A 27540-nucleotide genomic window follows, 5' to 3' on the forward strand; every position below is an offset into this window, starting at 1 on the left:
GCACTGCATATTAATAAATGAATAAAATAAAGGTTCATCAACATCTAAAAATATATATATATAAAAAAAAAGGGCTGGGGTTGTGGCTCAATTGGTAGAGTGCTCACCTAGCATGTGTGAGGCACTGTGTTCGATCCTCAGCACCACATAAAAGTAAAATAAAGGTATTGTGTCCACAACTTAAAAAAAAAAGGCCAGTCGCAGTGGTGCAGGCCTGTAATCCCAGCAGCTTGGGAGGCTGAGGCAGGAGGATCACAAGTTCAATTCCAGCCTAAGCAAAAAGCAAGGTGCTAAACAACTCAGTGAGACCCTGTCTCAAAATAAAGTACAAAAATAGAGCTGTGGATGTGGCTCAGTGGTCGAGTGTCCCTGAGTTCAATCCCTGGCAAAAAATAAACAAATAAACATGTTGTGTCCGCCTATAACAAAATAAAACTAAACTAAACTTAGGGGAAAAAACAGAAATAGGCAGATGAAGAAGGTAAGCTTGGGGTGGATCAGGGTGGAGCCCAGGATCCTTTGGAGCTCCCTGGGTGTAGGAGCGGGCAGCACTGACATTGCCAGGCCCCAGAGGTTGAGGGCAGCGTGAGCCCCGGGAGCCACAGAGCTGTGACCAGCATCCACCAGACACACTCCCCTTTGTCACAGCTTCAGTGGCTCCTTACTCCAGATTCTGATCTCAATGAATTACCAGACCAGATGTTCAAACTCCATTTGAAACTAAAATGTGCTTATATAAATGTTCACCACAGACACTGATCAGGACAACCATTTTGAGAATAAATTCCAGGGATGCGGCAGACACCTGGTCGAGGGCTGCAGTTCAGTGCTCTCTCTCCCAGATGTCAAAGTGGTGAACGCCTGCCTCACACTGACCGAGTCTAAGGCTCCTGAGAAGGGCCTGCTGGACACAGGCTGCTCATACTCCAAAGAGGGGCTACTGATGCCAGCAAGGGTGTGTCCTTGCCCATTCTACTGGCTTCTGACTGTCCACCCACTGCCCTGGCAGCTGGCTAGCCCAGATGGTGATCTCTGCCCCAGGACAGGCTCCAGGGCTGTGGCACAGCCAGCCTGAGGGCCTAGAATGTCTCTGCACCTTCCAGCACATCAAGGCCCTGGCTGGTCGCAGGGAGCCACTGAGGAGCGAGGCCTCCTCCTGAGCCCTGCAGGGCAGCCCCAGCCAGCAGGATACCAGGACGCCACCTTCACCTGGGCCTTCGGGACTCTCCCTTTCCTCCTCTTGCCGTGACGCTGGCGCTTCTTAGATCTTGTGCTGGCACCTTTACTTTTCGCAGAAGACCTGGACTGGGTTTTCCTTCTTCCCGGCACTTTCTTCCGTCTCCCTGGAAAGACAATGAGGAATACCTGTGCCCTGGGCCGGGTCCTGGTATTCTGCAAATGCACACTTGCCTTTTTGAAATAAGACCGTGCTAAATTGTCCAGGCTAGCCTCAAACCTGACAGTCTCCTGCTTCAGCCTCCTAACAGCTGGAATTACAAGCACAAGCTATCATGTCCTAACTAAAATTTATAGAAAATTTAATCACATGGGGCTGGGGTTGTGGCTAAGTGGTAGAGTGCTTGCCTAGCATGCACGAGGTACTAGGTCTGATCCTCAGCACCACATAAATGTAAAATAAAGACACTGTGTCCACCTAAAACTAAAAAAAAATATTAAAAAAAATTAATCACATTCATGACACGTTAGAACTTTCAACTCTGGTTACCTCATGGTATTAGAGTTGGTGCTCATTTTCTCAGATTTAACACTGGAACTGTAGTTGTTTTTAAAAGGACTCCCTCTTTGGGGCTGGGATTGTGGCTCAGCAGTAGAGCACTCACCCAGGACGGGAGAGGCTCTGGGTTCGAACCTCACCACCACATAAAAATAAATAAATAAAATAAAGGTTAAAAAAAAAAAAAAGGGCTCCCTCTTTTAGGAATATACTCCAAGATATTTATAGACAAAATGATGATACTATGAAGGATCTACTTCACATAAATGAGAGGGCGGGAGTGGATGGAATGGAGATGAAGGAAAACTGGCTTTGAGCAGACACAGCCTGACGGAGGGTAGAGTGGGGCTTACTACTGCCTCTTCCCGTTCATGTGACAGAGGCTTATAGGAGGCACAACAGCAAACTAAGCAAAAGAATACCAACACCGGGACTGGGGATGTGGCTCAAGCGGTAGAGTGCTCGCCTGGCATGCGCAGGGCGCTGGGTTCGATCCTCAGCATCACATATAAATAAATAAATAAATAAAGATGTTGTGTCCACTGAAAACTAAAAAAATAAATATTAAAAAAAAAATTCTCTCAAAAAAAAAAAAAAAATAATAATACCAACACCCACACAGGCACAGCAGGACACATCATGCAAAGGCAGCCAGACAACTCTGCCAGGCTGTCCCTCCTTGATGTCCTTGGTGGGTAAATCGGCACAAGAGCCACAAGGCCACCCTTGCATTTTTAACCAGAGTGAGGGCAGCAGGCCAGTGCTGCCACCCTAAGCCCAGCCGTGTGTAACGGGAAGACACAGGATGAGAAATGGAAAAAGGGAACACGGGTGTGCAACATGTCCTGCCTCACTGGTTTGCACAGCCTGGGCGTGGCTAGGTGCACAGCTCAGCTCTGGTGTCCGTGGGCACTCACCACTATAGGAAGGAGCCTTGGGGGAGCCCTGGCCAGTTGTGCGTGCCCAGGCAGAGTGCACTGGGAGACGCCAGCCTGCGTGCCCATGGACACAGTAAAGCGCCACCCTGACCACACTGCAGGTGGGAGAACGAGCAGCACCTGGGACGCTCCCATTCTACTCAGGCGAGTGTGAAACAGTGAGAACTGGAAACAGGTTCTGCAGTTCCAACCTCTCTGCTCTGAATTGCCGGAGAGACGCAGACAGGAAACTTCTGCTCACAGAAGGACCCGTGAGTGCATTTGCCACAGCAACTTCACTCTTCTTTTTCTTTCTGGTACTAGGATTGTCCTGGGCGCTCTACCACTGAGCCACATTCCAGCCCTTTTTGAGATAGCCTTCCACCAAGTTGCCCAGGCTGGCCTTGAATTTGCAAGCTCCCTGCCTCAGCCTCCTGAGTGGCTAGGATGAGAGGAGTGGCCACTGTGCCCATGTATACTTGACTGAGTAAATTAAGTTGCAGAGGGAGGAAACAGAGATGACCACATCCCTGGGCTCCGGGGCAGAACTGCTGGTGGGAGGCGTGCCCATACTGCCAGGCTCACCTGTCTTCCTCTTCCGTCTCACGGGGCCTCGAGGCGTCAGAGGGCGCTGGTACACTGCTGTGCTCAGGCCAGTTGCAACAGCCTCGATGGTCTCATCCAGCAGAGCAGACATGAGGTACCTTGGCACGTGCTATTGCAAGATTCAGCACTGGTTAGTGGGCATGTGCACTGAAGACCACCTTTCTGAGGCAGGCATAGTGCCACCACAGACCCTGCACAGAGCCCTGAACACAGCCCACTAGAGGCAGCAAGAGAAGTTGGGATATCCTCAGGCTGCAGCGCCACCCTCCCTCCCACAGCCTAGGGCCCAAACAGCCATGAGGACAGTGATCCCTTGCAGGGCTTCTGGGAAGCCAGCTTTGGGCCAGGACAGACTGGGAACGTTAGGCAAGTACCAAGGAACAAATGAAATTCCAAACAAGGAAAAGGAAGGGGACAGGTGGGAGCAAAGAGCAGAGCCCCAGGTGAGCCCTGGTGGAGCAAGGCACCATGCAGGTGTGCAGGCAAAGAGCCTGCAGGGGCCAGGAGGGGCAAGTGAACGAGAGAGAAGAGATTCAAGAGGCGAGAAGGACAGCACCCAAGATGCAGTGGACACCGGAAGGAGCAAAGAGCCAGAGGGATGGACTGTGTGGGCTGCAGATGGGAATAGGTCACAGCTTTTCCAACACATCTGGAATTCAGGACACGCCTCCCCACCCCAAGAGTAGAGGCACATCTAATCAGAGAGTGTGACACTGAGCACTGGGAGCTGAGTGTGCTTTCTGGCACACTCGACAGGCCCTGGGGTGTGGGAAGGAGTCTCCTGAGGTCAGGTGGGTTGCTTCACTGCTCATCATCAGGGTGACCCCCAAGTCCTGATCCACCTCTGAGACCACAACACACTGGCCTGCTGGGCTGACTGCATGCAGACTGGGACATCTGCCTAGACTCGCACTGCCAACATGTCCACTTTGCCTTTTAGTACACCACTGGGGCCACTCTGGGCAAGACAACCTGGCATCAGCCCACCCACCTGGACCCTCCTGGCTGTGGAGATCCGGTTGCGGTTCACGGTTGCCCTCACTCTCTCACTCTGACGTGTCCTAGCGATGGCCCGGGTCCGGCCTGCGTTAGGCCGCAGCCTGCTGGTGGTAGGCACCACATCGGCCAAGAGCTGGGAGACCTCCTCCTCACTCACAGCATCTGGGAAGAAGAGAGCCCTGGGCTGCTGGGCCAGAGGCACTGTACATCACAGGCCCACCCAGGGGGCTACCCTGCCGAGGCAGGCCAAGGCACAGGACAAGGGCTCCTCCTAGGCTGGATCCTCCCAACCTCCAAATCACCAAGCCCACCACCCCCCGCAGATATACCACAATCCTCCAGGTCCTACCCAAGAAGGTATCAAGAAAGCCATTATCTCTGACAGAAGCCCTGGGGTGCTTCCCACCCATGACACCAACTCAACCCTGTGGCTCTTCTCCAGGACTGTAGGCCCCATGGGGAAGGACCCAAGAGTTCCGTGGGACAGGGACAGCGCGTTACCAGCGGCAGAAGCAGTGGAGGGCACTGCACACTCTGGACAGAACCACTCGTCCACAGGCACCTCCCGCAGAGGGGGCTCTAAACACTCCATGTGGTACCTGTAGGACAAGAGGGTACAGGGGCTGTCAGCCTTGGTCCATGAGCCCCACAAGCAAGTAAGCTGAGAAGACAGTATCTACATGTGAGCCACCTGCACTGCACTCTGGTGTGGACAGAGCTGTGTCCCCATGTGACAGGAGGGATATCTATTTTGGTTGATACCCACAGTTCCCTTCCCAAGGCAAGTCACAGAAACCAACCTTCCCTTCTGTTTTCTGACAATAGATGACCCACTTCAGAGGGGACCTGCCCATGCAGGCAGGGGACCCTGAGGAATCCCACAGGGGCCTTGCTGTCAGCCCTTCACTCAACCATTATGTCAAGACGGGCATCCATGCTTCAATTACACCTACACAGTGAAGTCTCGTTAAAGACCCAAAAGAACAGGGTTCCAAGAACTTGTGACAGCTGAGCAGACAGGTTCCTGCAGGGGTGCTGGCAGAGGACAAGGAAGCCACACCTGTCCCACACCTCACCCTGCAGCAAGCTGTGTGCATGCTCTGTAATGCAACGGTCAACTGCCCTTCTCAGCTCTGCAAGCTGTAGGAGCTGCTCAATTGCACACATCATGTGCCTGAGAGAACTGAGTACAGAAGGTGGGTCAGCAATGAAGACAGCCTGGGCTGGGACCAGCACATAAAGCAGGGGCAGTCTTGGGGGCTCAGCCCGTGCTGTGTCTCTGATGCCACCTCCTGTGCCACACCTGAACTGAACTCTCAGCGCTAACTGCAGCACTGACTGCTTGATGTCGGGCAGACCGCCACGTCTGGAGTGGGAAGTCGCTATGAGAGTTTAACAGGGAAAACCGAGTCTGAGTCTACGTTTATTAGTTGAAGCCCTGACCCTGCTGTGCTGCCTGGAGACTGGGTCTTTAAGGAGGTCTTTGCTAAGCGGAGACTCAAAGACGGGGCTCTAATCCGAGATGACTGGGTCCTCGCAAGGAGGGAAGGCCAAGCGAGAAGACTGAGAGGAGGAGGGGCCTCACCAGAACCTCCACAAGACCTGACAGCCGGTGGCTCTTGCCGGGACCCCACACAAGACAGATGTGAGGCAGACCTGCAGGAAGCCAGGCCAGCCCCTCTGGGAACACAGCACTCTGAGACACACTAGTGCTAGGATTGAATGCTGGGAAGAACCCTGGGTAGATTCTTAAAATCTTCCCTACATATTCTCTGGGGGAAAGTCAAGAACCGTTCACAACTTCTTTCAAAGGCTCCGGGGACAGGGCTGGGGTTGTGGCTTAGTGGTAGAGCGCATGCCTAGCACATGTGAGGCACTGGGTTTGAGTCTCACCAACACATAAATAAATAAAATAAAGATATATTAAAAAAAAAAAAAAGGGACTCCAAGGACTCAGTAGGTTCAACTGGTGCCCCCCTGCTGAGCTCCAGCTGCCTTCAGAGATGCTGCTGCTCCATCCCAGCAACCCCAGCCCAAGTGGAAGTCACTTCTGCAAGCAACAGATGCCAACCAATGGCCAGGCAAGCCCGCATTACCACAACTAACTCCAGAGAGGAGGACATGAACTGCAGGTTCAAATTTGGACATAGACCAGGAGGTGGCTGCAAGGTCCACCCAGTTACAGTGCAGGGACCTGCAGCTCAGCCCATACCAGGAGCTCTAGGCTCTTGTGAGTGCCAAGGGGCAGACATGGTATCAAGAGTGGACAAACTACTGACAGTGGGCAAGGGACGGGTGTGGTGATGAGCGGCCCAGCAAGCTTGTCTCCCTGTGAACCTATAAACTCGGTTGTGATTTTTATTTTTAATTTTTTTAATTCAGAGATAATCTGCAACTTGATGAATAAAATAAAAGGAACGTTTGGGGGCTGGGAGTGTAGCTCAGTGGTAGAGCACTCGCTTAGGACGAGTGACGCACTTGGTTCAATCCTTACACCACATGAAAAATAAATAAAACAAAGGTATGGTGATCATCTACAACTAAAAGACAAAAATTAAAAAAAGAAGAAAAAGGTACATTTATAGGTAGCCTTGATTTTCCTTTTGAAAATGAATAATTAACTTTTGACTTGTAAGTTAAGACTTAACTGTAAAATTTAGCACACAGCAAATGTTAACAGTATGTGGATGCACAGAAGTACAGAACCATGTAATTATTAGTTTTCATTTTTTAAATCCATCAAATTTTTACATACTTGAGTTGTTTTATCTGCTAAATAATCCAATGACATAAACCAACATATTGGATTTACAAATATAATGTACGTTTACAAGGAAAAACTGTAATGATGTTGTAAAATCCCCAGGAATCACTGTTAAAAAGTTCCAGAATCAAAACCAAATACTGATTTAAAGAATGAGGGGGCTAGGCTTGTGGCTCAGTGGTACAGCATTTGCCCAGCATATGTGAGGCACTGGGTTCAATTCTTAGCATCACATATAAATAAATAAAGTTCCATCAACAAGTAATAAAATATTAAAAAAAAAAAAAAAAAAAAAAAGAACTGTAAGCTTGCTGAGCACAGTGGCACATGCCCATAATTCTAGCAGTTGGGAGTCTGAGGCAGGAGGATTGCAAGTTTGAGGACAGCCTGGACAACTGAGTAAGTTGTTATTCAAAAATAACAAAAATAAATATATATAAAAGCGTTGGGGGTGTGGCTCAGTGGCAGAACACTCGTCTAAATGTGTGAAGCACTGGGTTCCATACCCAGCACCAATTTAAAAGATTAAAAAAACAAAACAGGCTTGTGGTCAAGCTCCTCAGCATCTCTGCAGCAGGCACAGGGGCTCTCGCCCTGCAGCTAGGGCTAGGCCTGGCCAGGCCCCGCCTCCACGTGCTGGAGCAGCAAAGGCAGTGCTTGTTCATGGAGGCTGAGTGCTGAGTGCTGAGTGCTGAGCTATCTATCTCCATGCAGCCCCATTTATTGAGCTTTCGGCTGATGCTCACAGTGAGCCGGTGACCAAGTCACCGCAGTGTGTCCAGGTGGTGCACTAACAGTGTTTTGAGGACATCTAACCTGGCTGTACCCCAATCCTCCAGACTTACATCAATAGAACAGCACATGACAGAGCTGGTGGCAGCGGTACACACCTGTGGTCCCAGCTACACGGGAGGCTGAAGTGGGAGGATCACTGGAGCCCAGGAGCCCCAGGCCAGCCTCGGCAACACAGTGAGACTCAGTTTACTTTCAAAACACAAAAACCATAAAACAAAACCAAAACCACAACCAGCACATACTACCCTCAGTACCACTCTCAGCAGCGAACACCTTTAGGAATCCTGAAGAGTAAATGATCAATGGGTCAAGGCCTTCAGTGAACTGTGAGGAAATGTGGATTTAGGCTGAGTCTCTAGGGAAGGAGGGAGACAGCACAGTGCAGGTTTGAGAGCTGAGGTACAACCATGCCCAGTTCCCTGCATGGCACTGAGCTTCCACAGGCCATGACAAGGACACAGGTGACCCAGATATCTCAGGAAGAGCAACAGGGGCTCATGAACAAATGCAGGTATGAGTGGAGGGGCGGGGGGAGCAGCTAAGTCAGCCAAGTCAAGGCTACAGCTAGGTGACCATGACCATTAGCCACAGGCCAACCCCAATCCTCCAGTCTGAGGACATTACAGGTCCACCAGTTCCTCGGCTCTTTCCACATCTTGAGATACATGCCCAAGAACAAGTCACCTATAATCCTTTCACCACAATTTTATAGTAGAAAAACTCTTTAAAAATCAATAGGCAAAGCCCTGGCAGGAGATCTAAACCCAAGAGATTAAATACCGGGGAACACCAGTAGATTCCTGTAGGAAGGGCCACGTGAATGCACAGCAGGAGTCCCTGGCTCTGCTGCAGGGCTAGGGTGCACAGGGGAACCAGAAGCACATCCAGGGACAAGGCAGGCAGTGGTCACCCTGCTGCAGGCTAGCCACAGCCTCCTTCCCATGTTCTTCTCGCTCTCTTTTCTGTCTTGGTGTGTTCTGTGGCCTCAGCATATTTTCAGGAAAGTGGACGTGCAGACAGCAGGAGTGGGGAGAGCCTGCTGTGCCTGTTGTCTGCTGGACTTGGTGCTGCTGCTGAGGGCAGGCAAGCTCAGCGCTTGAGGCAGGAGCTGTGGTGCCCCTCATCCCGCAGTCTGCAGCAGGCACATGGGCAGACCCACCACCCTTACCCAGCGTCACAGCCATCGCAGAGCAGGAGCCGGTCCTCACGGTCACTTCTTCCACACACCTCACAGAAGGTCGGGTCCTCCTCTTCCTCATGGGCTCTGGTGCTCTCCACTGGAATCTGAAGAGAGAACTGCCGGTAGCAATGGTGGAGACCCGGAATCTAGGTCAGCTTGTGGGATGATATGCAGCTAAACCAGAGTGGCTCTACTGACCTAAGATCTACCTGGGCCCACAGGCCTGAAGTCCTGAATTAACACAGTGATCTCCACGTTTTCTAAAGGCCAATAATTGTAAGGAAAAGTGGCTCAACAGAAGGAAAGCACAACACATGGGGAGGGACCTGCAGTCCAGAGTGGGCAGGCAGGACACTGCTGGAGGGAGCATCTCGAGGCTCACGTATGCTCTAGGAGACTGAAGACGTGAAGAGCAGAGGGCAGCTTTAAAGCAGCATGCCTCGACAGCAGAACTGGGCAGGATGAGGCTAAGTGGCAGAGTGCACACCAAGTACACATGAGGCCCTGGTTCCACCCCAGCACCACACACACAGCTCAGAAACCACTAATAAGTAAGCAGACTCAGAAACATGCCTGCCAGAACACGACACCTTGGTGCACAGGCTCCCTTGGTGCGCAGAGGGCGCCATGCGGTGAGAGCACACGCCGGACTCCACCCTCTGGACACCAAGGTCTTTAGACAATCAGGTGTCCGTGAACATGCTTTCTCCAATGGGATGCTTGTGTCTGGATAAAGGAGTCAAGGACACCCACCAACCCTGCACCTGGCCTGCACAGCTAGAATTGGTCCCAGACCTCTCTCCAACAAGAGGCCCACATGCCACTGGCACCTCCTTTAGGTAGGAGAAATGGCCTACATAACACATGTGTGAGCTGACACTGCCAGAGACCTCAAGTCACCCTCAAAAAGGGTTACATGATGGCCTGGGATACTGAGCCAGCAAAACGCAGCAGCCACTTGCAGCCCAAACCCAAGAGGCCAGTGCAGGCACAATGCCATCTGTCCCAAAGAAATGTGCATCCAAGAGAGCCAGACTTCTACATCTGTGGTTTCTTGGACTTTGTATGTAAAAGAGTAGGTGTGTAGCTGCGAACACATGCCAGGGCTATCTAGGGTTCAAAGGCTCTGGGAAATCCCCACAGGCCTTTCAACACTGTTCATCACCGAGAGAAGAATGCTCAGGGTCAGGGCACTTGCCTAGCATGCAGGAGGCCCTGGGATCTATCTCCAGCACCACACACACCATAGAAGAACAGATAAGCAGAGGCAAGTACAGGGGAACAGAGGCAAAGACTGCCTCCTTCCAGTCTCAACAGTAAGTAATTAGCTCAGTACTCTCTGAAATCTGGCCCCTCTCCCCTCAACAACCTCCTCCCTCCTGCAGCTGCTGAAGCCCTGTGATGAGGAGGGTGCAGAATAGAGACCCAGGAACCACAACATCCCAGTCACTGCCACACCCACAGCCTGAAGTTCAGACAGGCTTCAGCTCTGGGTTTGTGCTTGTGGCTGCAAAGGGCACTTCAGTGCATTTCAGAAAAGCATATAGCCAGCACCTCCTCACTTGAGGAAAGCAAATCACCATTTAAAAGCATGCTCCTTCCCACAAGACAGGCACACAAGTAGGAAACAGCCAACATCTACACTTACCTTCTTTAAGATTTTACCACCAAACTGAGCTCGAATACAAATACATTTAAATATTGTTCGATCAACTGGACAGGAGTTGGCATTCTGTAAGAAATAAAAACTGCATCAGAATCCTGCAGAATCACCTTCACTGTCAGTATTGTCTTGGAAATTTATTTTGAAGTCAAGTTCTTTTTACACCAAAATTGTTCAACTGAACACCTCCATGTGCCAGGCCCTGTGCTGAGATGAAGGACACTGCACAGAGATTCGCCTGCCTGTGGAACTGCCACCCAGGAGGGAGAAGAAAGCCGTGTGCCTGTCCCAGTTGAGATGCCAGTGGCAAGGACTAAGAGCGCAGGTGGGCGGGAAGGAGTAGAATGGGCGGCACTTTAGGGGCATCCCCTGCCAGAGTCCCAAGACTGCTGCAGGCTTCCCAGAGCTTCTTTAGCATTTGTTTCCCTAGTGTGGATCCTAATCAGACACATGTTGCACCCGTTTTCTCCTCCTTGCCTTGCCCAGTGTCTTAAGAATCCTCTACTGAGGCATCCTGTAGCAGTACAACATGCTCATTTGGGCTGTACATTTTGGTGAGCTTTGACAAATGTATATTTCCCAGAACTACCATCCCAGGTCTGCCATCTCACCCACCCTGCATCCTGTTCCTACAGATAGCGCAGGAGAGCCTTCCCTGGTGTGTGTGTGTGTGTGTGTGTGTGTGCGTGTGTGTTTTGGTACCAGAGATTGAAACCAGGGGCGCTTAACCACTGAGCCCCAGCCCCAGTCCTTTTTCATGTTTTATTTAGAGACATGATCTGAGTTACTTAGCACCTTGCTCTTTTTGTGGGGAGCTGCTCTGAATGATCACACCTTCCAGTCCTGATGCACCAGGCTCTGATCAACCACTGCATTCGTTGTAGCTTGGCAGTGACCCGCTCGAATAGCAAGGCCAGTCTTTTGAGTAGGCCTACCTCTAGGGTTGAGCTACGCTCACCTGTTCCTTTGTAATTCACCCCTTTGCCCTGTTTGGGATAGAATGTTCCATGGAAACTCCCTTTGTGTGTCCCTTTCTCTTGCTCTGTATTTGGACATGGCCTTCCTAGATGTCAGTCAACCTGCTGACAGCAGATATCACGAAGCTAGGCTTAACACCCTGAAACCTGACCCCTTGCCTCATTTGAATGACTTCTCCCCAATAAAAGGGTTCAGCATCTGCTCTCTCTTTCCATGACCCCTAAGATCAGAGAAGCCATCACAGGACCTAAAGGAAAAGGTGTTTCTCTGTCTCTGTGTGATTATTTCGCGCAGCCTAGTTCACCTGGAGTGACCCTGAGTGTTTTAGACATGGAACACAACAACTTTTGCTGAGGCTGGCTTTCAACTTTTGATCCTCCTGCCTCAGCCTCCTGAGCAGCTGGGATTACAGGTGTGTATCACCACGAGTGGCTATTCCCTGGGGTTTCTTACAAATGGAATCACAATGTGAGCTGCTCCCACGGGGCTCTGCCCCTTTCAGTGGGCAGGGGTGGCCATAGCCACATGCTGTCTGGTCACCTGCCATGCCCATCTATCTGCATGCCAGTCTATGTGGACTTGGTGTGCACATCAGAGGCCTTATACATGACATTCCCCATGAGTCTGTGTGAACCGGGGCCAGCAAAAGGCACAGCCAGTGTTGCTGAGTGCCCTCCTCCTGACCTTCAGGCCTGACACTCTGCTAAGTGTGACAGAAACCCTGCATTTTCTTCCAGAAGTCCCAGAGCTCTGCTTCCCAACTCTAGGACCTAGACCCACCTGGCAGCGTGGGGTGAGCTAGCCCAACATGCCCCTCACTGTCTGCCTTCTCCAACCCCAGAGGCTGCCTGGCGCTCCAGTGTGTCAAGGCCTCTCAGAACCCCGCACTCTCTGTGCATCTGGTTTACATTCTGGACCACTTCAGTCAAATCACTTCAGTTTTACAAATCCCAACATCCAGGAAGCTAGGCCTCCCTTTTCAAAACTGTCTTGGCAGCTCTTGCTTTCCCAGCCGCCTTTAGGAGCTTCACGGTCCACCACATGCCATGGGCCTCCCAGCAGGACTTGTAGAGCCTGTATCACTGTGACCACCTCTGTGAACAGACTTCCCTTCTGGAAAGTGGTCCTTCTCCATTCAGTTGCAATTGTTTTTAGAAAAGTTTTTTAAGTGTTTTATATATCTGGTTTCTTTCTTTTTTTCTTTCCTTTTTTGGGGAGCAGTACTGGGGACTGAACTTGTGATCCTCCTGCCTCAGCTTCTGGAGCTGTTGGGATTACAAGCGTGTGACACTCTGTCTGGCTATTTCTATGTCCAATTTTTTATCTTCATGAACCTTATATCTAGCAATCTGGTTAAATACAGCATTTCAACAATTCATTTGTAAAATTTTACTGATAAGCTTATTCCTTGCACGTGCCTTCTCTCTGATATGTAAACCTTTAATTTTTCTTATTATTTTTCAACAAGTATCAAATAGTTAATATATAGCAAATATGTCATCTGGCACTGCAATTTAAACAAAGGCTTTGCTTGCCCAAAGAAAAACCTAACCTTGAATCTAATCCGGGTGGCACCCACCACAGAACAGGAAGTAAGAGAGACAGAGGAAGGCTCGAGCTCAAGAAGTCACCCCAGCACACGGGCCACAGGGATGGCACAACGCTGTCTACTCCCTCCCTGAACCAACCATGCAGATGTTCCTAAGCTGTGGGGACACGGGACAGAAGAGGAGGGGCACTGGCAAGATCTTGTTGACATTGAAGCTAGCAGCTAGGGTGAGAGCATCCTGAGGGTGGGAAGTAGCCATGAGACACTGACTTACCCTGGACCACTCGACAATGCAGTCCAAGCAGAAGTAGTGGGCACAGGTCTCTGGTGTGCCCACGGCCTGGTCTCTGAACACATTGAGACAAATTGGGCAGCTCTCCACATCCTCGTCAGAACTGAGAGTGCCCCTGGCTTCCAGCTTCCCCTGAGCATCTGCTGCTGCCACCAACGTTTCCACTTCATCTTCAGAATCTTGGGAACCTTGAAAGAGCGGAAACATTCCAACATTAGCAAATGACAGGAGTGGCTGTGTGAACAGGAACACTGGCTGCAAGTGGGCCCAACCTGTACTCAGGACAGGGGACTCCACTCGGTCCTAGCTCCTGATGAGACACACAGCCCTATCCACCTGCAAGGCCACAGTCATGGGGCCCCCATGACCCTGAGGAGCCTGCCCTGCAGCCATGTATACCACCATTCCTTACCTGAAGCTTCTTCAACCACAGCTGCTTCTAAGCCAAGGGGACAGGGAGGCAGGCTAAGCAGCCATCCCAGGTCCTCCTACCGGAGCCCCATGATGCAAGGTGGTCCCTAGGGACCAGCACAGGTCTCAAAGACAGATCTCACTGTGAGCTTCTGAACATGCTGCCACTACACAGCTGCAAGTGTCTCCAACAGTTCTTTCTAAAAACACAATCGCAACGGGACCATCTGCCTTCAGATAAGACATCCTTTCAGGGCCCCTTCTTCCTCTTCCTTTGGGATACAGAGGGCACAGATTTCTAAGTGGGCCACTGGTTACATCAGATGAGGACTACTTCTAGAGGTCTGGTGATGGGGCCTGATCAGCATGTGAGCAGGGTGCTTTCAACTGAGCCCAGCAGCCAACACACTCCACATGTCTTCTCTTCGTCCTGCACTCCACCAGAGCAGTGCCAAACACAAAGGACCCACGTTCCCGTGTACCACAAAAGCCGCTCCCACCAGCTCTAAGACTCTGCCCCTGTGGTCAGGACCAGAGGAGGTGCTGGCATGTCCTCTCCAGGGCTCTCCTGCTACCCAGAAAAAGGAGAATTATCCCCAGCTGCCCAACCTCATCAGGTGAGTGCTTTTTTTTTTTTTTTTTTTTTTTTAAGCCTGGGAATTGAACCCAGGAATTCTACGACTAAGTTACATCACCAGTCTTTTGAGACATTCTCACTAAGTTGCCAAGGCTGGACTCACACTTATGATCCTCCTGCCTCCAAATTATTGGGATTACAGGCAAGAGCCACCACACACCTGCCAGATGAGCTATTTTGAAGTAGAATTTCTCTAGCTACTTGCAGAGACAGTAATCAGAGAAGAATGCTCCTGCTGGGCCAGAAAAACTGAAATAGCTAACACATGTGGCCAAGGCAGTGAGTGGTCCCCAGGAGCTGAGGACGGTCCCACAAAAAGCAGCCAGAAAACAGCACTTCAGTCTTTCAACCCTAGAAATACTGCCACCAGGCAGAGCTTGGAGGAGGACCTGAGCCTGAAGGGAAGTGTGGCCCGACCAATGACTTGCAGTCAGCTGGTGGGTACAAAGACTGACCAGCAGAAACACTGGGATAATGAATGTGCTGCTCCTGGTTCCTGAGTCTATGGTGCCTTGTCACACAGTACTGGAAAACTAATAAAGGGATATGCACAACATTTTGGAAGATAATAAATGGACAGTAGATTGACAAATGCCCTCAGCTTTCTTGCTTAGTGCCCACAGCAGAAGTAGGAGATGCCTGGTGATCAGATTCTTCCTATCAATCCCAAAGGCAAGGAACTGGCGACCTTAGGGCTGCCTGAGCTCGACACAGTGCCCAGCCCACAGAGCAATGCCTTTGGGTGTTGGACAATGACCCCTAGCATGAACAAAGAGGTGAAGGTGGGCGAGGCCCTGAGCAGTCTTCCTCGCTGGGGCTACTAGAGAATACCTTGGACAAACAAAGGACCACAAGGTGTAGATGAGCACTAACCCCAGCAGGACAGCAGGTGGCTGGCCTGAGACACCAGGGCATGGAGACTCTGCCAAGCGTTCAAGGAGAATTGCATGGAGACTACTCTTGAGAGGAGACAGGGCTGCATGCCAGGCAGAGGAGGGCTGTCCTGGAGCAGAGCAGCTGTGAGTGACACTGCACGATCACAACAATTATTACAAACAATAATGATCGCACTGTCTGGAGAGCTGGAAAAAACGAACCCTGGGAATGAGGCAGCGGGTCCAAGTTCAGTTGTCATCTCTTACGGTAAGATGTGAGAGACACTGTCTCAAGCTGGGAATGCAACAAACAATAGGAAAAGCAACTGATGTGTTTCAGGAGTCAATACCAAGGCAGGAGAGCCAACAGGCAGAGAAGACACAGGCTGCCCATGGCAGGGAGCCTTGGTACCCAGAAGCCCTTGAGGGTCTTCCTCCTCAGCCACTGGGGCACCTCCTGCCTGTTGCTCCTCCCGCTGGTGTGGGAGAAACACGGTGGGGCACCTCCTGCCTGTTGCTCCTCCCGCTGGTGTGGGAGGGACACGGTGGGGCGCCTGCCCACACTCAGCTGAGGTTCTGGTCTCTGCCTATCATCCTACAGTAACAAACACTCCATCCCTGACCCAAGCCCACCCTGCCCAGCCAGCTCCTGTCCTGTAAGCTGTGGCTTAACTTTGTTTCTTGGGAAGCTTTCCTCCCCTACCAGGCCTGGAGTCTCCCCCTCCAATGCCTACCAGCTCTGGGTCAGCAGGGGTCCGGTAAGCTTACACCTGCCTTCACTCCAGCCACAAACAAGAGGCTCTGGCACTGAAGCCTCCAGGAATGGTCAACAGGGAGTGACTCCATAGCACTCAGTGTCCTCTGCCCTTACCTCAGGCAAGGCCAGCACCCATGCCAAGATCTGCTGTAGGTGGGACAAACCCAACTCGACACTAGGAAATTGGTACAAAATCCCCATCAGTGACCTTTACACCCAGGACAGAATCTGCAATTCTTGCTCAGAATTGGAAGTCCAACCTGTGGAAGTGGGTGGTAAGCACACAAAGCCACTGGCTCACAATGCATCAGTCCTACTCCACAAACAAGGGTCACTTTTCTGGAACACTCAAACAGTAACAGCCATCATGAAAGACTGAGGCACACTTTTGGACTTTCCACAACAGGAAGGCAGAGGTGGGCCTGACTTCTAGCTACACTGAAGCCCTCCTCTGGGGAGGGCAGCACCTGCTCAGGGCCACACAAGAAACCACAGCACATATGCCCTTCAAGCACTGGTCCTGCAGGAGTCTGCACACCCCTCAACCACTGTGTGTGGGCCGTAAACCTCTTAAAATCCCTGAGACATGCTTGTCAGCTGTCAGACAGAACAGAGAATGCGCCACTGCATGGAGTCACTGCCGCACCCATGTGGAGGTCTGGTAGTCCTGGGCACATCCTCTGGGGCACAACAGACTGTCCTGCGCCTGAACGGCAAGCCCATGGCTCGTGGCAGGGGACAAGGGCTGCCAAGACCTCTATTTGTGGCACCAGCTTCCAGTCTGGTTGCGTGTGCCTGCAGTGTGTGCCACTTGACGTTCTAGATATTTTAGTTTCACCCTAACAGAAGAGAAGCCTGGAGGACCATGTTGTTGAGCTGAACTTCCAAACAAAAGAGTGCAGCAGAAATGAGCCACTGTCCACGGGCTTCAGGAGTGGAGAGCAAAGGCTCTCCCCACAGCTTAGTGAGTACAGCTACCCAGGTTCTGCCAAACGCTGTCCCCACCCAGCCCACTCAGATGCCAGCAAGCTTACCTGATCCATCTTCTGGGTCTTCCTCCTCAGAGGCTGCCTCCTCATCCTCTCTGTCTGTGCAGTCTCCATGCTCACTGCCCGTGTCATCCTCAGAGTCCCCACTGTGACCATCGCTGCTTTCTTCTAGACCTATGTCACCAGGGGAAATCACAGACCGTGGGGGCAGCGTCACAGCAAGGCAGCATAGAGCCCAGGATGCTCTGCGCATGCACAGGACACCTGCCACGGGGCCAATGGGACAGGTGGAGAAGAGTGAAGGGAAGAGGGGAATGCCCAAGGTCTTTTTGTCCTGCATGTGTTGCCTGCATCAAAACTAAGACAAAAGACTGGGTGCAGGAGACTAAGGCAGGAGGACGCTTGAGTCCAGGAGTTCAAGGTAGGCCTGGGCAACACAGAAAGACCCTATCCCAAAACACCAAAAATAAACAACATGACAAGAAGAATCAATGTACTACAGTTCTACAATTTAAATTCAAAGAATAACTTTTTTAAAGGGTTGAAAGCTGAAAACTGACACACACAACCTCCTGGAACAGCAGATACCCGAAAAAACTCTAGGCACCAGAATCCACCAGGGACATCCCTCTTAGCCAGGGCTCACCAGCACTACTGGCCAGGTCTGCAGGGCCCACCCCGGGGCATCCATCCGGACACGGGTTCTGTGCCACAGGCTGGTCCAGGCTGTCGTCATCCATTGTGGCACATTGGAGCTCAGCTCTGAAAGAAAGAGGAGCCAGGGGATCTCTAAAGTGTCAGGGCTGCAGAGCCCCACAAAGAACAACAGTCACTCTCTCCTGTCATGTTCCTGGTGCTGGAACCTTTCTGTGCATGTTGTGTTTGAGGCATGAGACAACACATACAGCATCTCAACCACACAGAAAGATACTACAGAGCCAGGTGGTAACTACACCTGTATCCCAGAGACTAGGGAGGCTGAAGCAGGAGGATCACAAGTTTGAGGCCAACCTCAGCAACTTCGCAATACTCTGTCTCAAAAAAGGATGGGGATGTAGCTCAGTGGTAGAGTGCCCTTGAATTCAATACCTAATACCAAAAAAGGGAAAAAAAAAAAAAAAAAAAAGACACTGGCTCCTACAGAGCCACATGCAAAGCCAGGTCCAAACACTTGAGGATTTGCCACATGTTGGTACAAGCACCTCAAGGAGTCCCAAGGCCAGAAATGAACAAAATGGATATTTCCTGGGCTGAGGCATAGTGGTACTTGTCAACTGAGGGCTGGTCACCAGGAAGCTGTCTGCCTTCCACTCCGTAGGCACGTCACTGTTGGCCAAGGCTGGGCCAGCAGCCTCTATTTAGCTGACCACTATCAGGAGGCAGCAAGATTCAGCAGAGGCACCTGGGCCTTGATCACAAGTCAGTCCGTGGAGTCCTTGTAGTGCCCAGGCTGGGAGGCAAAGCAGACCAAGATCACACTGCTAGGCCCAGTCTTCAAACATGGCTCAACATAACCCTCCTTGTACCCCAGGGCCTCAAACTTTGATCCCCACAGAAGTCCAAAGAAGGGCCCTTTCTTGTCAGGGCTGCTGCCTTCAATTTCTAGGTGGCCCTAGAGGAGATGCCTCTCATGTGGAGTTCACTCAGGAACCCAACAGAACACAATGAAGTCCACTGCAGCACCACAGGCTTCCCATGAGACCCCCACCTCTGAGGCAGGAGAATGGGGATGGGCTTGACTCTGCAGTCAGACTCACTTCCCTCCCTAGGCTGCAGAGACTCCGTGTCCACTGCAGTGGCTGGGAGTGGGCTACTACCTCTAGAGTCACTTTCTCACCAGTCCCCTATTACCTCCCCACATGATGGGCACTACAGAGCTCCAAGTCCTCCAACGCCGGCTAATCAGCGAGTGAATGCTCCTTTGAGGAAAGTGCCAATGGATAAATGTCGCTACTATCAAAAAATGGCGAACCAAGACGTGGTTTTGCCAAATTAACTTTTCCTCTCCCTGCTGCCCCAAAGTTAAGATAATTGGCCAAATCCCCACTCAGAGAAGCGTCTGCACCCTGCTGATGGTGAGTTCAGAAATCTGGCAGGGAGTGCTGGCCAGATTCCTGCTGGAAAACTGACCCAAGGAGGCACAGGCAGGCAGGCGGTGAGACCATGCTATAGGCCGTCCAAGATGATGACAACTCTCCCGCATTGAGACCCAGCATTGGCCACGGATCTCAGGTAAAAGGATCTGTAAAGCTCTGGCCATGGCTGTGACCCTTCCCATAAAACCCAGGCCTCCTGCTCCACTGCCTGCCCTGCCCTGACTGCATGCAGGTAAGGAAGGTGGAGAAGCACACACCAGCCTAAACAGGGTATACTTCAGAGAGACCAAGAAATTGACCCCAATACGACCTAGGTAACAGCAGGGCAGAGCTGGGAGCAGTTCTAGGGCCTAACTGGTGGACAGCAAATCCCTCACTTAAATGATGCATTACACACAAGGTCAAACATATGAACATGGAACTCCTGTCTTCTCTCCTGATGGACTGTGACCAAGAACCACAGGAAGGGACAATGGCAGGACCTGTCTCAGACGGCTCCTGGAGAAATCAGTGAGGCAGCAGCAGAGCTAGCTCATAGGAGTTTGCCAGAACACCAGCTCCAGGAATGCATGCACCTGGGAGCTATGTTCTGAGGGGTCTGCACTCAGCCTGAGGCCCACAGCCAAAGAACACTATGGCCCACTACCACAGCCATTGGAGGCTCAGGTTGAGAAAGCTGAGCAAAATTCTTTCTGGATGTCACAAAACCCAAGTGGAGGCAACAACTGGGGCCTGCACGCAGGAGAACAAAAGAAGCCATCAGCCTCCAAGGGTACCTCCGGAGCAAGCAGCAAGGACAAAAACCACAATCCGGGGCCACCAGTCTCCCCTTCCCCACCAGAAAGCCCAGCCAGAACACGGTGCTAGTGGGTACCTCTAGCTTAGTTCTTTCTAGTCTCCCAGCAGCTCCAGCTTGGGCAGGCCCACAGGGGTTCATCATGCCCACCGTTAACCATCAGAGACCAAGGCCTAAACCATTCCTGCAGAAAAGCCCATAGTCCTTCCTGGTTGTCCTTGGCAGAACTCTCTCAGAGAGATGCTGTGACTCTCCTGCTCAGCTTCCAGGTTTCTGGGAGGTCAAGAGAAAAACAAGAAAACTGAAAAGGCTATTTCCCCCTTAAAACTCAGAGGAACCACCGAACTTGCAATTCCAACTGTTATTGAGGAACCAAAAAGGCTACACTGGTGCCAAGACCAGAGCCTGGGTGCCCATTCTGGGCACTGTGCAAGCCTGCAGCAAGTCCAACTTCTTCACTCAGGGTTTGTCCTTCCCCATTCATCTCCTACCATAGGAGACAGGAAACCTCAAATTGTAAACTGTCGTGAAACTCAACAACTTGGAGACTATAAAGGTCTCCAATGAGTTGAAATGGAACCCGTGGTACAGCGCAAAAAGGTGCCACGTGCTGTTACTTTGACTCAGTCTTCCTCCTCTAATAAAGAAAACCAAGTGGTCCGTGAGAGAGGGAAAGTATGTCAAGTCCCAAGCCAAACCCACCTCAGCCTCAAACCCTATCCTGGCCACCAGTGGTCAACATGCCTCCCCAGCAAATTACTGTTGTCTACTGCAGAAACCAGGGCACCTAAGCTCGGCAAAAGCGTCTGAAGAGAGCAGGACAGTTGAGTGAAAGGATGAGGGAGCAGCTCTGGCTCTGCCTCTCTGCCTGTGTGAAGCTGGCAAGTTACTCGGCCTCTCTGGGCTCCGAGCTGCTCCTGGGTAAACCACGGACGACAGCCCTCCCGAGAGGCTGCTGGGGACGGCTGGGGCTGAGGAAGAGACGCGCCACTACGCCGTCAACCACAGCCGCGGGCAAGGGCGGACCAGGCCGACCAGGGCGACGCCGGCCGGAGCTGGGACCAGGCAGCACAGCCGCACTGGCCCCGCGCCGCCCCGTCCCTGCGGCCGCGGCCAGGGCGTCCCGCCGCGTGAGGCTCCCGGGCCGGCGCCAGGCCTCGGGGCCCGCCCGCCCGCGCGCAGGCCTCCCCGCCCCGCAGGCCGCAAACAAAGCGCGCGGCGCCCGCGGGCGGCCAGCACGGCCTGGCGCGGCAGGGACGCCGGGCCGGCGCGGTGGCCGCACGTACCCGGGAACCTCGCGCCTACCGGGCGCACCGGACGCTCCCGCCGCCGCCCTCGGAGAGACTCCGCGACTAGGCCAGGTCGCGGTCGCCGTCGTCGCCGCCGCCTCCGCCGCCGCGCGCTCCCCGACCCGGAAGTGCACAGCCCGATTTCCGGGGCCCTCCGCCCCGCCCGTTGGCGGGAACCACTGGGACAAGAACGGGTCAGAACCGCGGTCGGGGCGTCGAGGCGTCGGCCGGCCCTTACTCCCTAAAAAGCACTGGTTAGTGCAGAACCGCCGTCCAGGAAGAACATGGTTCCGAAAGATTCGTGCTGCTTAGCCCTCGCGGGCGCGCCGGCCGAACCGTGTCCCCCGCTGCCTCAGGTGGTGCAGTCCGACCGCCCCGAGCGAACGCGAGGGCCTCGGGCGGCCCAGAGCCCCGCCCCGGCCCCGCCCCCTGATGGCCCCGCCGGACCCCGAGTGCCCCGGGGCGGGGCGTCCGGCCTCTGCGGCGCGCAGCTTGGCTCCGGCCAAGACCTTGCACGGACTCGGGATGGACGCTGTGTGCGGGCTCGGGAGCTGCTGGAGCACGGCGGAGGATGAGCCCCCATCCCGGCCCCTCCAGCCCGGGGGGGGGGGGGGGGGTGGGGAGACACAGTAAACCGAGAACACTGTGGAGAGCTCAGCCGAATGGCACGGGTGAAGGTGATCTGGGCTCCAATACACAGACTGCGGATGGGCGGCGGCTCAGGGCCAGCGCTCTCGCCCAGCTTGTGCGAGGCCCTGCATTCGTTCCTCAGCACCACAGAAAAATAAATAAATCAGGGCTAGGGTTGTGGCTCAGCGCTAGAGCGCTCGCCTAGCACAGGGGAGGTCCTAGGTTTGAACTCCAGCACCACATAAAAATAAATAAGCAAAATAAAGGTATTGTGTCCAACTACAACTAAAAAATTAAATATTTTAAAAAAAGACTGTGGGGCCGGGCGTGGTGGCACACTGGGGTGCTGCACAGGTGACTGGCCCTGGCTTATGGACCCCTCAGGCCTCTGCATAAAAGCAAGCAAGGTGCAGGGCGACTGCGGGCAGGGACCCCATCCAGGACAGGACCACTGTTTGGAAGGAATGGCTCCTGGTAGATGTAGAAGACAGCTGGTTTGCTGAGGGTTGGCTGTGAATGCCATGGAAGGGAAAGGGAAAGGAAGACTGAGGGCAGGGAGATGGGAATGTATTCAGGGGAGGGAGTAAGCTGGGGGAGTCCTGTGGGTACCGGACAGTGCAGAGGAGATGTTGAGAGGGCAAAGGCTGCACTGGAGGTAAAATAGGGTGGTGGGGGAATAGATCTAGAACCACAGGCTTCCAACATTAAGAGGTCCAGAGTCCTCAAAAGAGACCAATAAATAAATAAGTAAATAAACATTTCAAGGGTGGTGGGAATGGAGGACTGACAGACGCAGGAGAGAGTCTGTAACCAGGAGAAACAGGCACTTGGATCAAGGAGAGAGTCCTTGGGGGAGTGAGATGGGGATTGCTGGCCCCCATATCCCAGAACAGCAGCACAGCAGTGCTGGGGGCAGGGGCTGCCCAGAGGATAAAGGGGATGAGAAAACAGCACAATGAGCAGCAACCAGGTTGCAGCCACTTAACTGCAGGGAGGTAAAAGTGGATGGAGGCAGTGCAGAGGGAGCAATGTTGAGAGGGTTTTTTTGTCTGTTTGCAATGGCTGAAACATCACCGATGCTGTAGGCTAAATGGAAGGAAGGAAGGATGGTGCCACAGAAGGGTACTCAGGAATAAGCTCTCTACTCTTGATGGGCCAGAGACCAGGATCTGGATGGGTACTCAGGAATAAGCTCTCTACTCTTGATGGGCCAGAGACCAGGATCTGGATGGGTGGTTTCCTCAAGAGTCACCCAGGCACTTTGACCTCAGGCAAGTCCCTCCCTGCTGTCTGTGCCTTAGTGTCCTTGGCTGTAAAATGATGTTGATGGTCATATGTACCCCAGAGGTCATTGTGAGGATCGAGTGGGTGAGTACTGGAGAGAGTTTTGCATGGGTCCAGCATGGTAAAGAGGGGGTGGCACCCTCGCCCTCCTTGCAGGAATGGTATCTGATCATCCCTCCTAGTTTGGACTTCACATGTGTCAGCCCTTTTATGTGAATGTACCTGCCTGCGAAAGACAGTTAGATATAGGGGTGCTCACATACACTGAGGCTCCTGGGAAGGAGGAGGACAGGTCAATTCAGCATCCCCCTGGACAGGGACCAACCTCTCCCACCTTCATTCACAGCTGCCCCTAGGACACAGCTGGAAAAATTGCCAAAATAGACACATTCACACATAATGAGATGTGAAGAACATCTAGAGAGCATCTTTGAGCAATTTACAACCTACCCAGCTATGCCAGTTCAAGCTTACGAATAAAAAGTGACCCCAAAGAGTATCCTGAGGCCAGACTGGACCCCAACTGAGCATAGAAACATATCTGTTGATGCCCTCCCTAAGGTGTAAAATGACACCTTACCTGCTCGCAGGTAGATGCCTCACACCCTGTCAAGCACAGATATCTCCCATATACAACCCCCCTCACATTAGTCTTGTTACCTCTTATGCACACCAGTGAGTTGCCCACCTGCCAGCTCTCACATGCCATGGCCCGTGTGCACACACACATGCATTTTACCTACACAGACCTGCACCCTGCTGGATTTCTGGTTTGTGCTGATATATTGCTTTTGCCTCGTGCAGGCACAGACAGGCACAGATATGGTGTACAGGAGGGTAGAGCTAGGGTGGGAGCTCCCTCAGTTCTGTATAGCCCAGGCCAGCTTCTCCCAGAGTTCTGTCCAACCCTTTCCCTCTGCCATCAGGCTGCACATACGTGAGATTGGGTGAGCACTAAGCCCAGGCATCACCTCCTGCCCCGTTCTACCCCATCCCCAGGAGCAGGGATGGCCTCCAGAGCCAGGTAGATGCCCAAGAGAGGCTGAAGCAAGGGCAGGTGGAGGGAGGGAGTGGGGAGAGAACAGGAGTTGAAACTCCCAGAGCCAGGAAGGGACAGGCAGCTCTATGTTCTCAGACCAGGGAAGGTCAGTATATGAGTGTCCTCTGACCATAACCCAGGTAGCTTAAAACAACAGAAACTTATTCTCTCACAAATAAGTCCCTGACCCACAGGTTCTGGGAGGATCTCTCCTGCCTTTCTCAGTTGTGGCTGGAGCTCCATGCATCCTTGGATTGTGGTCATTTTACTTCATAGTCTCTGCCTCTGTCTTCTCATGGCCTTCTCCTCTGTGTGTCCTCTCCTTTGCCACTTATAAAGACACTGTCATTGGATTTAGAGCCACACAGGTAATTAAGGTTGATCCCATTTCAAGATCCTTCACTGAAATAATCTACAAAGACCCTTTTTTCAAATAAGCACAAATATATAGGCTCTGGATTTCAGGATGTGGATATAACTTTTTTTAGGGGGACACCATTCAGCCCACTATGGATGGTGAAAGGAGGTGCATATTTAGATTGGCAGGACTGGGGGTAAGGTGAAGGAGGCAGCCAGGCACTCGATTTCTTCCCTCAACTTGTGTTCTGCTCTGAAGATATGGGCCTCCTCAGGGATCCCAGTGGTTCCTAGGAGTTCCTTCAAGACTCATGTAATCCAAACCTTGTGGATTTCTCAATTTTTTCCTTTGCTCTTTTTGAACTGGGGATTTAACCCAGGGGTGCTTTACCATTGAGCCACATCCCCAGCCCTTGCAAGCAAACCTCCTGCCTCAGCCTCCCAAGTCACTGGGATTACAAACAAGCCTGTGTCAATAAGTCTGGCATGATCTCTCAATTTTTTTTTTTTTTTTTTTTTGTAAAGGGATTGAACCCAGGGGCATCCAACCACCGAGCCACATCCCCATTCCCTTTTCATATTTTATTTAGAGACAGGGCCTCACTAAATTGCTGAGGCTGGCTTTGAATTTACAATTCCCCTGCCTCAGCCTCTCTAGCCACTGGGATTATAAATGTATGCTAGGGTGCCTGGTGATGATCTCTCAATTTTTGATGGAGTGGAACTGAGTTGACCCCTGGCTCTTCTCCCATCTGTAAATGATCACACCTTCACCACACTAAGCTTAAATTTGTCTCCACTATCCAAGCTCCCAGGTCTGGGCTGGGTCAGACACCTCCTTGGGTGGCAGGTGACAGGCTGCAGTGCAGCCTGTGCAGGGGGCAGTGGAAGGAGGGAGAACAAAGAGTGGGCCAGTGGGTTTAGGAGCAGGTGGCTGAGTCTGAGTGGGCTGGTCCCTGGGTCAAGGACCTGAGTGATGTGAGGATAAAGGGGCATTAGCTGAGCCTAGAGCAGGGAGGGCCAGGCTCTGAGGCATGTGTGGCAGGAGCTGTTTGGTTGAGGGAGACAGGAAAACAAAGAGCCTTAGGAGCAAAAGTAGAGCAGGCATCTGCCTGCTAGATCAGGGGTCCTGGATAGTCCATGATTTCACCTCAGCAACCACCTAGGCCATGGTAGGGAGCGGACTGAGCAGAGAAGGGCCAAGTCTCTTTTGGCTCTGCTGCAGCAGCTGGCCCTGTGTCTTTGGGTAGGTGACAGTCTGCTCCCTTAGACCTTTTGAATGCCCAGCAAGGACTCTTCTGGGTCCCTGGAAAAGACAGGAAAAAGCCCACTGAGAGCCCAGCACCCCTCGAGATGTCCCCTCCAGGCTAGGACTCTTCTGGAGGTTTCCTTGGCGATAGATCCCACGGGAAGGACCCGAAGTCCCCAGGAGTCCCCGGGACTGCCCCTGTCGGGGGTCATCTGAAAAACCAAACCAGACAGAGCTGGCGCTCCCTCCTGGAAGGCAGACTGAATTGCTTGTGCTTGGGGGCTCCCAGGCCTCCCAGGAGTTGGCAAAGGGCGGCGCAGGCAGGACAAGCGTTCCGAGGGCGCCGAGTCAGGGCGCGTCCAGGCGCCTCTCGGGTCACAGCCCAGGCTGTGTACGCTCTGGGTTCTCCGAGAGGGGTGGACCTCTGACGGGGAGAGCCCCGAATCGGCCAGGCTGTAATACTGCACGGGGTGTGTGCGACGGGGGCAGCCTCTGGCTTGCAGGAGGTCCCTCCACAAGGGGCCCTCCTTGCCCCACTATCCACCGCATTGGGCGGGCAGAAGACAGAACCAACAGGCAGCGCCCCCAGCCCGGGGCCCAAACGCCAAGAGAACCCGGGCTGTACCAACGCGTGCGGGAGGGGGACCGCCTGGGCCGTACCACGCGTCGTGCCAGCGGGGGATGCCTCCCGACTAGGCCACCCCGCGACGCCCCGCCTGGCAGGTGGCAGCCCCTCCCCAGGCCGACGTGCAGAAAAGAACGCGCCGGCCTCGCCCCCGGAGGACCGCGCGGCGGTGGGCGGGGCGCGCTGCGCCCCCCTGGCGCCCACTGGCTGTGGCGCGGCAGGGCGGGCCCGGCTTGGCCGACCATTGGCTATAGGATAGGTGTTTTGCATATGGGGCGGGGCGGCGGGGCGCCGGCGGGGCTCCGCCGAGGGCTCGAGGGTAGCTGTGGCTGCCGCTGAAGTTGGTAGAGAGTCCGCGACGGCCCAGTGCCGGGGTCTCAGGTGACGCACGAGGGGTCCCAGGCTGGCGGGCGGGGCTCACCTCGGAGGCTGCCCTCCCCTGGGGAATTTGGGTATCGGGCAAGGCAGAGGCAGCGTGGCTAGGATGCCCAAGTTGGAGGGGGCGGGGGCGACCCCTCCACTCGCCCGCCCGCTGGACTGTCCCTCCAGGCGCAGGGCAGCCACTGCCCACCGCACACTGCGCTGCTCCGGACCCACTGTGCGTGTGACAGCGGCTGATCTGTCTCTGGGCAGCACGAAACCCTGGCCCCCTCGGTGACCTCGGTCTAGCGGGCAGGCCTGGCCACATGAGGGTTGGAGGGTGCACACCTACACCCTGGGGGGAAAGGGCAGCTGGCCCTTGGGTGGGGACTGCGTCTACAGGCTTTTCTGTCAGAGCCCAGCAAGGACCGGTGGGGGAGGGAAGGGGGACATTCGGGATTCTCCGCGTGTGGGAGACGGAAGATTGGGCCAGATACCCTCTTGGAGGGAACTTTCTTCTTCTTGTGTCCCAGGGTACCAGGCTATGCTGAGTTCCCAGGAGCCTTCATCAAGCTGGGCAGCAGGGGTGTTGTGATCTTCAGCCAACAGGACTCAGGCCTACAGGAACTGCCTCTGGGGACTTCCTATGGAAAGGGAGTGCAACTTTG

At 53.1% G+C, this 27540-nt stretch overlaps 1 protein-coding gene across 5 annotated transcripts in view; it reads right to left on the bottom strand.

Moving 5' to 3' along the window:
• Phrf1 (PHD and ring finger domains 1) overlaps positions 1-21702 on the bottom strand; it is a 28805-nt gene extending 7103 nt beyond the window's left edge. For 2 of the 5 annotated variants that reach the window (XM_077107870.1, XM_077107853.1), the window contains exons 1-10: positions 19278-19317; positions 17794-17909; positions 17193-17321; positions 13461-13666; positions 10645-10728; positions 8985-9100; positions 4759-4856; positions 4250-4419; positions 3238-3367; positions 1210-1343 (exon numbers count right to left, since the gene is read on the bottom strand). In XM_077107870.1, the coding sequence (XP_076963985.1) occupies positions 1210-1343; positions 3238-3367; positions 4250-4419; positions 4759-4856; positions 8985-9100; positions 10645-10728; positions 13461-13666; positions 17193-17321; positions 17794-17909; positions 19278-19312 (1218 nt within the window). In that variant the 5' untranslated portion in view covers positions 19313-19317. Of the gene's footprint in view, positions 1-1209; positions 1344-3237; positions 3368-4249; positions 4420-4758; positions 4857-8984; positions 9101-10644; positions 10729-13460; positions 13667-17192; positions 17322-17793; positions 17910-19277; positions 19318-20117; positions 20313-21325 lie in introns of those variants that run through there. The other 3 variants (XM_076847845.2, XM_076847844.2, XM_076847843.2) reach the window with 3 other exon arrangements.
• Positions 21703-27540: the final 5838 nt, after the last annotated feature.

This window comes from Callospermophilus lateralis, chromosome 2, assembly GCF_048772815.1.
Source record: "Callospermophilus lateralis isolate mCalLat2 chromosome 2, mCalLat2.hap1, whole genome shotgun sequence".
In the NCBI taxonomy this organism is placed as follows: Eukaryota; Metazoa; Chordata; class Mammalia; order Rodentia; family Sciuridae; genus Callospermophilus; species Callospermophilus lateralis.